The sequence below is a fragment of the Condylura cristata genome, unplaced genomic scaffold (assembly GCF_000260355.1).
Source record: "Condylura cristata isolate star-nosed mole 26May11 unplaced genomic scaffold, ConCri1.0 scaffold00009, whole genome shotgun sequence".
In the NCBI taxonomy this organism is placed as follows: Eukaryota; Metazoa; Chordata; class Mammalia; order Eulipotyphla; family Talpidae; genus Condylura; species Condylura cristata.
The window spans coordinates 20,574,057-20,584,489 of NW_004567110.1; the positions used below are offsets into that span (position 1 = coordinate 20,574,057).

General features: G+C 34.7%; 1 protein-coding gene across 1 annotated transcript in view; it reads left to right on the top strand.

The window, feature by feature from the left end:
- NUDCD1 (NudC domain containing 1) overlaps positions 1-9,298 on the top strand; it is a 39,423-nt gene extending 30,125 nt beyond the window's left edge. The window contains exons 7-10 of the mRNA XM_004680001.2: positions 2,503-2,647; positions 4,017-4,142; positions 5,393-5,552; positions 7,153-9,298. Of these exons, the coding sequence (XP_004680058.1) occupies positions 2,503-2,647; positions 4,017-4,142; positions 5,393-5,552; positions 7,153-7,445 (724 nt within the window). The 3' untranslated portion in view covers positions 7,446-9,298. The remainder of the gene's footprint in view (positions 1-2,502; positions 2,648-4,016; positions 4,143-5,392; positions 5,553-7,152) is intronic.
- The last annotated feature ends 1,135 nt before the right edge of the window (positions 9,299-10,433 follow it).

The following is a 10,433-nucleotide window of genomic DNA, read 5'->3' on the forward strand; positions in this document are numbered from 1 at the left end:
ATGGTATTTTCATATAATGGAATGCTACACTCTAGAAGAAAAAAGAACTACTGATTAAACACAACAGAATGAATGAATCTTAGAAACATTGTAGAGTAAAAAAACCCCAGAGACAAAGTATATACTATATGACTCCACACACAGTTCGGGAACTGGTATAGCTAATTAATGGTATTAGGTCAGAATAATGGTTATCTCTTGGATGTAGGAAGGTAGACTGGAAAAGAGAACTTATGGGATGGTTCACTATCTTCATCTTAGTCTTATGAAACTAATTCAGTCCTTACCACTGTGCCTCATTAGAAATATATTGTCTCAGGTAAGTTCACTCTCCACCATTTAGATTTTTTCATAGAATAAGAAATCTTTGTAATTATTAAATTTTGTGATGTGTTAATAGAATTAGGCATTAACTATAGTTCTTGATTAGTCCATGTGAGTCTTTGTTATGAGTATATTTTGGGAGTCTAAACTAAGTATTTATCTAGTTCAAAAAAAGTCAAGTTTTAAAGCAGATACCCTGAATTCATTATATTAATGGGGAAATCTGGTGACTTGACTTAAACACTTATGTATCTGAGGGATCTGAGGGTGGCATTTATAAAATGCCAGCCAGAGCATGTTGTTAAGTATGTTTATCAAGCAGTCAAAGGTCTAGGAGAATAGCTGGACCTTATGCAGATAGTTTTGGCATTTAATACGTGAACATGTACCAGTATTGTTTTCCATTAAATTGAGCTATTTGATTGCAATTTTATGTTATAAAAGATAATTACAGTGATGTGTAGGTGGTATTATTGGTTTGAAACACATGCTGTCCTCTGTACTTGATTAAATTATTCATATCTCATTTTCAAATGATGTTCCCTCTCAATTTGGAAGGATTTTTACTTTTCTAACTTAAAATGGGTAGGATTTTTATGTTCCTTTTCATTCTAGTTAGAAATACAGTTGTGCTAAAAGGGATAAACAGATATGAGTTGAGAAATTTCATGTAACTGAACTCTTCTAATTTATTTAGGTAGCAAGTACCAAGAACAGTATTCTGGTCGCTGAGGAAATACTCTAGTTATTACAATCATTTTTGCAGAGAGACAGTAGTACAGTAATGAAGAACAAGACCTTGGAACCAAACTTTTACTAGCTTGTGACCTTTGCAAGTTACTTAACCTCTCAGTGCTTTTTTCCCCCTTTTATTTGTATAATGGAGATAATAGTACTTACTTTTTGGTGAGCAGTAAATAAAAACATGTAAAGTGCTTAAGGCAGCACTTTGGCACATAGTAAGCATTATACTTACAGGCTTTTGTCATTATCAGCATCATTATCAAGATTAACTTTCTCCTTTGGACATATAACTAAATCCAGGCATTACTGATGGTGGTGGTTTAATGCTAATATTGGAGCTCATATTACATAAGTACTATTATTTTTTGTAGTCTCTTAAAACAAGTAGTTTCAGTAAATTTAAAATGCTGTAATTAATCCATGAGTCGGTGATAATAGCAACCTTGAAAAAGAATAGCTAAGCTTGCGTGATCTATTCAGTAATTATTGTAATAGTTATGGTGTTCTTACAATTGTTTGCTTGCAGTTATGTTCCAGGGCATGGGTTAGCATGGCACATGTGTGCTAAAGGCGACTTACGGAAAAGGTTGCTTGGCTGGGGAACAGTAACCACCACCCAGCCTTGTTCTGTAACTAGCCCCCAAAGCAACTTACTTGGATTTCCCTTGTTCAAGAGACACATGGACTACTTCCTAACCTTCTTTACCTGTAACTTGCCCTGAATTGGCTCCCCTTTTTTAGATGTGTCAATTCTTAAACTATGGGTTTCCTGGTAGATACTGTAGTGCATTTATAATTTGTTAGGTGGCTTAGATGTATGAACTTAGATTTTAAAAGAAGTTGACAGATCACATTAGCTTCCCCCCACCGCCGTATTATCAAAGTTAAAACATCAAGTCCTAAATTTAAGATACATATTTTAAAAGCTAACGTTTGTATTGGTTTAACCAGCCTCATTCTTAGATTAATATATTATTGCTACTCTTTGTATGTGAGGTCAACAGTACCTTTATTTTCACAAAGAAGTATCTTTGGGTTTAGATACTTTCCAGTTAACGTTGCAAGCCTGCCACCACCCTCATGCTGCTGGCCTGCCTTTGTTATAGTCCAGTACGTCCCTCTAAACATAATACTTTCTAGATAGCTGACTATTTCCATTCACTCCCTTCAAGCCATTTAACACACTAGTTCTAGTTTACCATTTCTTGTTTACTCATTAAATCTAAATTATTTACTCTTGGGTTATAAGTGGTGCATCATGCACAGCTAAAATGAACGTGATTTACCACAGTAAAAAAAACTAAAAAAATAAAGTGGGCATGATTTTTGTTAAAACAGCCTCTGGATGCCAGAGGGGTAATTTCTGTGGAAGATTTGTTTGCTATTGATTAGTTGTATGATTGCTAATGCCATTTTTCTCATTTAAACTTCTAGCTTGGAGATTTCTTTGATTAAGAAGAGTGAAGGGCTAACATGGCCAGAGCTAATAGTTGGTGATAAACAAGGGGAACTTATAAGAGACTCAGCACAATGTGCTGCGATAGCTGAGCGTTTGATGCATTTGACTTCTGAAGAACTGGTAAGCAACTCCAGCAATAGCATGGCTTTCCCAGAATCCAGAATGTGTTTTGTTATCTTACTTTTTCTAATGTAAGATTAGCTGGCATGGTTTAAAGTTCTAATACACATTTCTTACAGGGTGTGGATACCTGTGTGTGAGCATGTGTCTATCTGTTGCATGTGTGGACCTCTGATCTGTATTCCTTAGAAGAATCAACTGACAGTTTTATCCAGGGCACAGTTGTTTTTATGATATATCTTGTGAAATTTTGCTTACCACTGAAATTTTCTAGGTAACCTTACAATATCAGAATATGTATTTATATCCTATGCTACAGTTTTTTTCTGATTGAAAATGATTACAGTGACTATACAATAGTCATTCAACTCTGAGATTCTGAAGAATATATTCTGTTTGATAACTTATAAAATGTTATTGCTGTATATGTGCAAAGCCTTACCTTACAATTTCAGTTATAATCTCACTTATGTGAAATATTTTGCTGAATGCCATCTAGATCTACTGTTATAAGGCAGGCTGTATGAAAGAAGGTATTAGTCGCATTCTAAAGTAGGAGAAGTGTCAAAAGAAAACACGATAAAAATGGAGAAACCAAATTTCTTGTTTGCTAGCAATAAGCTGAAAATTTCAAGGATCACTGGTATTCACATATATGACTATGAAACCAACAGCCCTCTTGCAAACCATGAGATCATTGCCCTCTGTTATTCAACAAATAGCATGACAGAGCTTTGGAGATACGATGATGGGTATGATCAGGAATTGCTTGAGGAGTGTAGGTAATTATTGCTAACTGACTTTTAAACTTGATTTCAAATCAATATTGGTATATTTAAATTACTTATGCTGAGATACCAATGTATTTATTACATTTGACAAAAACAGAATTTTGACTTCAGCTGAAAGTGGTTTGTTTTTTCAAATCTTTTGTTTCCCTGCCCTACTGTATTGGTTAGAATGCACTGTAAATAGAAATGATGAAAGCAAACATCTCTTTCCTCACCTTGTGGGGAAAGAATATATTTCACCATTAAGTAGATGTTTCATCTTGCATGTTTCTAGTATCTCTAGAGGATTTATAATGAAGAGTTGTGTAGTTCTGTCAAATCATTTTATTAGTGGAAAAAATTATGCTTGTCATGATGTTATCTTTTTACATATTACTGGATTTGGCCCCTAATAGTTATGCATCTCTAAGTATAGAACACGTATAATAGCTGTTAATATTTTTCTATTCCAACATTTGTTTGTTTTTATTATAATTATCAGTTGGACATAGGTCTGAAATTTAGTTTAATTGTTCCTATAATTCACTTTAAGAATGAATAAATCCATTCCATTATTATCATTCCTCCCTCCCTCCAAGAATCCAAATCCAGATAAAGAAAAACCTCCTTGTAATGCCCAAGAGTTAGAAGAATGTGATATTTTCTTTGAGGAGAGCTCCAGCTTATGCAGATTTGATGGTATTACATTAAAAACTACTCATGTGGTAAGTTCTTGATAGTGATTATCTCTAAAAATTTGCAAATAAAAATTATTCAGGTAAGATAATTTAATAATCAAAGATGACTTTAGTAGTAGTTACTTGCTATATTTTGTCACTCTGTAAAGAAGCATCTTTTGTTCTAGCACAGCCACTAAGCAATATTGTTGATACAACTGCATATTGATTATCAGACTTTTTTCAATAGTTGTGAAGTTATACATTGTAGGGTCATATTTTTCCTTTTTTAATATTATGACCTGAGCATTTCCTAGTGTTTCAATATGATTTAATGGTTAGATTATACTTTGACATTATTTTGATGTATTAGGGTGTGAGGCTAGTGGTTGTCCTACAGATTACAAATACTAATGGACATAAAGGAAAGCGATAATGGCAATGCAATAATGGTAGTTAAAAGTGATACCTACTTTCAAAAATAAATGGGTCATTCAGACAGAAAAATCAGTAAGTGTATGTTATCCTTACATGACACATTGGACCAGGTGAACTTAACAGATACAGAACATTTCCTCCAAAGCAACAGAATACAGATTCTTCTCCAACATCATGTAACATTCTCTGGGATAGATTACATGTTAAAATATTGCAATGTCAGTCATCTTATCTGTCCCACAATGATTTGAAAATGGGGGCCTTCCCTGGTGGCACAGCGGGTTAAAAAGCACAGCACTAAGAGGCTAAAGCCACTTCCGCATGAGTTGGATCCCCGCTCGCCCCAGAGGTGATCCGCATGGCATGGCAGACCTCTCCTGGCCTGCCTGCCGCTTCCCTCAGCTGTGTACTTTGTCGATCTGCCTGTTCTGCTCCCCACTCTGTCTCTGGTGAATCCTCTCACCGCCCCTGCACCTCTGGCCTGTACCCCAGTTCTGTATGAATAAATAAATCTTTAAAAAAATATATATATTGAAAGTGGAAAGTACAGTATACCAACATTTAACTGGATGTAGCAAAATAAGGTGATCAAGGCCTTCTCAAACAAGTTGAAAGAGTTTGTAAACATTAGACACCCTCAAATTTTTTCAAAGGTATTTTCATATTGAAATTGAAAAATACACAAAGAACTGAACAGTGAAACAGACATACAACCAATATATGGGGCCCACTTATAAGTTTCACCTTGTTAACTTTGTATTAAAATAAGCAGTGGTCAGTATTGCAATGACTATAACATAACATGCTTGATATTAATACTGTAATTGTTATACAGTGTACTAAAGTCACTTTTATTTTAGGTGAATCTTGGAAGCAACCAGTACCTCTTCTCTGTCATAGTGGATCCTAAAGAAATGCCCTGCTTCTGTCTGCGCCATGATGTCGATGCCCTGCTGTGGCAGCCACACTCCAGCAAACAGGGTGACATGTGGGAGCACATTGCAACTTTTAATGCTTTAGGTAAAAAGCAAGCGCTTGAGCGGCTTTTTCCCATATAAAAAGTACTGTCATCTTTACGGTTTCTATTTGCTTTTTTAAAATTTGAGCTCTCCCAGTTACATTTGGGTTAACTTGTGCTGGGGCTAGCACTAGTGAATGTTAGTACTTTGGAACAGTAGGATTAGTGTGTCTAAGCTGGCAGAGCAGTCAGCACAGTCTGTATCGGAGTGGCCTGCTAGCCCCGTTGGTCACAGTCCTTTGCTTACTCCAGGAAAGCTGTCTGGTGTTAGTATATGAGCAAGGGACTTGATAATGCCAGCGTGGAACTCATGTTCCGCTTTCTTCAGAGTAATTTCACTGCTTTAAGGTAATGAACATTAGAAGGCATCTTTTGTGAAGGTTAACTGTAAAAGTGAACCATTATAATGAAAACATTTAGGGAAAATAAGGATAAGCAGAAATGAAAGGATAAAAGGGAAAATACTAGTTTTAAAACTAGGGCTTGAAATTCTTAAACTTATAGTTGCACAATTGATTTTTGTTAAAATACATTAATGTTGTGTGAGAGGAAATTCTATGAATTAGCCTCAGTTACTGCTTTGTGGAAAAGTTATTTTAAACTGGCAATGGGAAGTAAAATTATATTTTGATTAGTGTATGTACATAATCCTAGTTGGAGATTTATCAACTTTCCCTTATAGCCAAGTGCATATTTGTCTTAAATTTTGATCAAACATTCTTATTTTAACTGCATAATATCTAACTTCCCTACACACCTATCTTTAAAATTCTTTACCCAGTTTTTACAGGAGGAAAAATTAAAATCAACATTACATTAGATATTGTAGTCTTGATGCTATGTTATTTTGTCAAGCTTAGCCTACAAAGCTAGTTACAAACTTTTCAGATAGGTATCTACATCATCTTTGTTTTCCTCAACACCTGCATTGTATTAAAATTACCAGCATTGACCTACATGCTCAGTGTTTGGTTTGCTCATTGTTTTACAAAACCTCAGTTTACATCACTGTTACATTTTATTCAGTAATAAGATAATTAAGTTTTAAAGTAGATTCCTGAACTTTCATTTGAGCTTGCAGTGGTCTCAAGGTTCTATTTCTGGGAGCTAGAGTGTAACAGAACTCTTACAGTGTTGGCGTTGGCATTTAAAAATATCACTAGTAGAATTTAGAGAATGCATTGGCTATAATAGTACTTCTAAGGAGGTGGATGCAATATAATGGTATCTAAACATTTTCCATTTCTTTGATAAGAGAATAAAGATTCTGTGATTGATGAGCTAATTATTACATTGGCAACATAAAGGTAGCTTGGTATGTTTTTGGTTATAACTATTCATGGAAGTTACATGGAACTCAGGGTTTCCTATCTTTAAGAAAACCAATCAGTTTTGCTCATTTGGAATTAAGGCTGTGTTTTTGCACTTGGTGGGAAAGATTCATTATAACTAGCCCATTGTGGGTCAGAATTCTCAGCAACCAGTGCTGAGAATTTAGAAAATCTACATACATGTTTTAGTTTGTAGTAACATTGAGTATTTCTTAATCTTAAGTTTGTTTTTTTCTTCCTGTTTAATATGTGGTTTCTTATTTCTTGGCAGGTTACGTCCAAGCATCTAAGAGAGACAAAAAATTTTTTGCCTGTGCCCCAAATTACTCTTACGCTGCCCTTTGTGAGTGCCTCCGTCGGGTATTCATCTACCGTCAGCCCACCCCCATGTCCACTGTACTTTACAACAGAAAGGAAGGCAGACAAATAGGGCAGGTTGCTAAGCAGCAAGTAGCTAGCATAGAGACCAATGATCCTATTTTAGGCTTTCAAGCAACAAATGAGAGATTATTTGTCCTCACTACCAAAAACCTCTTTTTAATAAAGGTAAATACAGAGAATTAATTACTCCAACTTACTAGCTTCTCCATACGAGAACTATTCAGTGGATGCTGAAAGCTGGGCAGTTATTATAACCAATTAAGTTTTAATATGTTAAAAATATCTTGTATGAATTTATTTTTTAAAGGGAATTGGAAATATGTACAAGAGATGATTTTATAAAAGCTAAGGAATGAAACTGTACATTGGCTTCTGTAATAAGAATAGCATTAGCATGTGTAATTTTTAAAGACAGACTAGACTCCCATCTTTTATATGGAACATACAATTCAATATTTAAAAATAAAATTATTTCTCGTGTACTCTGTTCATTGATACATGCTATACCTATAGACTATATAGGATGTTGGTCTTATAACTACTGGTTGAGTCTTGTAAATATTTAAATGTACCATATAGCTGAGGAAGAGGGGAAATATAACAGATTTACAGCTGGTCTAGTGGTGTTGAAGTTCACTGAGAAACCTATGGTTTTTCTAATTAAGTACATAGCTTTCTTCAACTTTTATTCATTGGCTGCCCTGAAGATATGATGGCTGCCCTGAAGATAGACATGATGAAGTTCTACAAAATATAGCTTTTACCCATTGCTGCAGTACAGACCACCCGAATAATTGGTTTGAAACAAGGATGTCTTGGTTATTCATGATTCAGTGAGCCTGATTGTTTCTGTTCTACATGACCTTTCATTCTCCAGTAGGCTGATTGGGCCTATTTCCATGACTAAGAAAACATTCCAGAAGAGCAAGTCTAGTGTCCAAGATCTTCTCATGCCTGTGCTTTCATCAGATTTCCCCACCTTCCACTGAATAAAGCAAGTCACACAGTCAAGTCTAGAGACTGAAGAGGGGATTACATAAAGATACAGGTAGCAGGAAGTATGAGTCCTTGGACAATACTATAGAAATAGTATGTGAGGCAGACTTAAGAAAAAGTTACTGCTTACATAGTTAGTATTTTTTGCCCAGAACTTTTGTTTATTATGTCCTACTATTTCTTTTGGCATGCATTTACCTGGAAAATGTTCACTTTATTTTCACTTTATTTTCTTATATTAAACTCAAGTAGAATTTTATACTTTAATTGGAGAGTTGAAACCTTACTGGATCCATTAATTTTCTGTCTCTTGTAAGAGACAGAAAATTTGTCCTCACATCTCTTGCTTATGTGAACAAGTGTTTGAGTTAAATTTTAGCAAAAGTAGGAGAAAAACCTGTGATTCTATTTTGTGACTGAAAAGGAAGGAAGATGTAGGAATTATGTTCTAAAGATTATGGCAGAATCCACTGGGATGCTAGCTAAAAAGCTGGGCTATGTCCTGCAAACTGGTAGTGATAGTTGAAGTCCTTGGACTCTGTTGATATTAGGAAAGAGACTAGGTAACCAGCACCATGAGATTACTATAACAGAAGAAAAAGTTCTGGTTGAAATGGAAAAGAAAAAAAAAAAAAACCTGGTGATATTTTCTGAGCTTCTGAATGTCAAGTTGTAAAACTTAATGAGACAAAAGAACATTTAGACAGTAAGCTGCTAAAAGTCTTGGGGGGAAATGTAAATCTCCCACAATAACAATCATAAATACCTTTTTAGGAACTATTAAAAAAATTTATGTGGTGCCTAATTAATAGGAAAGTATATACAAATTTCCATATAGCAATCACATGTCTTTCCTTTGTACATCTGATTTTTAACATGATAATATGATTAATGTTGAATCGAAAACTATCAGGATAATTAACCTAAGGATTCATATTGACCTATATTAAGTATTAAATTCAGAGCAGTGATTAAGCTTTTTCGAAATTTTTCCATCATTTCATAAACATTTAACTCAGCTTAAAACTATGTTCTAAACTTTAAAATAAACTCATTTAAATGTTGTGTATAAATGCTATGAATGTAGTGCCTCCTAATTTTATTTTTATTATAAAAAGTAGAAAGTTACGAAACAAAAGTAATACTTTTGTGTTTTTCACATTGAGTCATTTGATAGTACGATTATCTCCAAATGGTTAGTAAGCTCAACTGTGTACCATAAAATGGTGTGTGTGTGTGTGTGTGTGTGTGTGCTAAAGATAATGCAGTGCTAAGGAGAAAAGTGACTGTGTATATGTTAGCAATTTCCAAGTAAAATGTCTTTATAGGCTGTGTGTGGGGGAGGAAGTGCTAGGTGGGGTGGCTGTGGTGGTTCTATTAAAAGGTTAGATAGTAACCCAAACAGGACAGCAGAAGGTTCAGAAAGAGGGTAAGAGCTGAGGAATGTGAGAGTGGTTAACACTATTAAATAAGTACATTGGATAATGTACAACAATCACATTTCTACTCTGAAGGGAAATTATTGTAAAGGTTGTCATTACTAGGCATTTCAGACATTGTGTTATTCCATAGAAATAACAAAAAATAGTAGCTTATATATGGCAAATAAGAAAGCAAAACTATATTCTTTTCCTAGTCATTGCAGATTACTAGAATATTTCAATTCATAGTACTAAGTAGTACGCCTTACTGAACAAGTAACAGTAGTTGAGCTAGTAAAAAGTAGGCCTACCCCTGGAATTAGTGAAAGAAAAAGTTCCAAACAAGAACTCATTGACAACTGCATTTATAGCAGAGCTAGAAGTCATTAGAGAAGTACAGCTTTTGCTACCACCACCCAAAATGGGAAAAAATGTTTAAAAGTACAGCTACTCAGAAACATTTAAAAATGTTTAAAAGCACAACCTTCCAATGATTGACAGTGGCTTTGTGGCTTAGAAGCTTAGTAGCCAATCATAATTTTGACAGACAACTTACATAACTAGAAAATCCCCTTGCAGTTCTCTTTATAAACCCTTTTCTAGTAACTTGCAAAGTAGGGGTACTAACCAGGCTTCGCCTGAAACTGGCCTGTAGTCCTTAGTCTTGATCCCCTTCAAATGTATTTATTCCCTCTGAAAGATCTCAAGTTTTCTTTTGGACAATTGTACAATGAACAGAATCCAAAGTGACCTT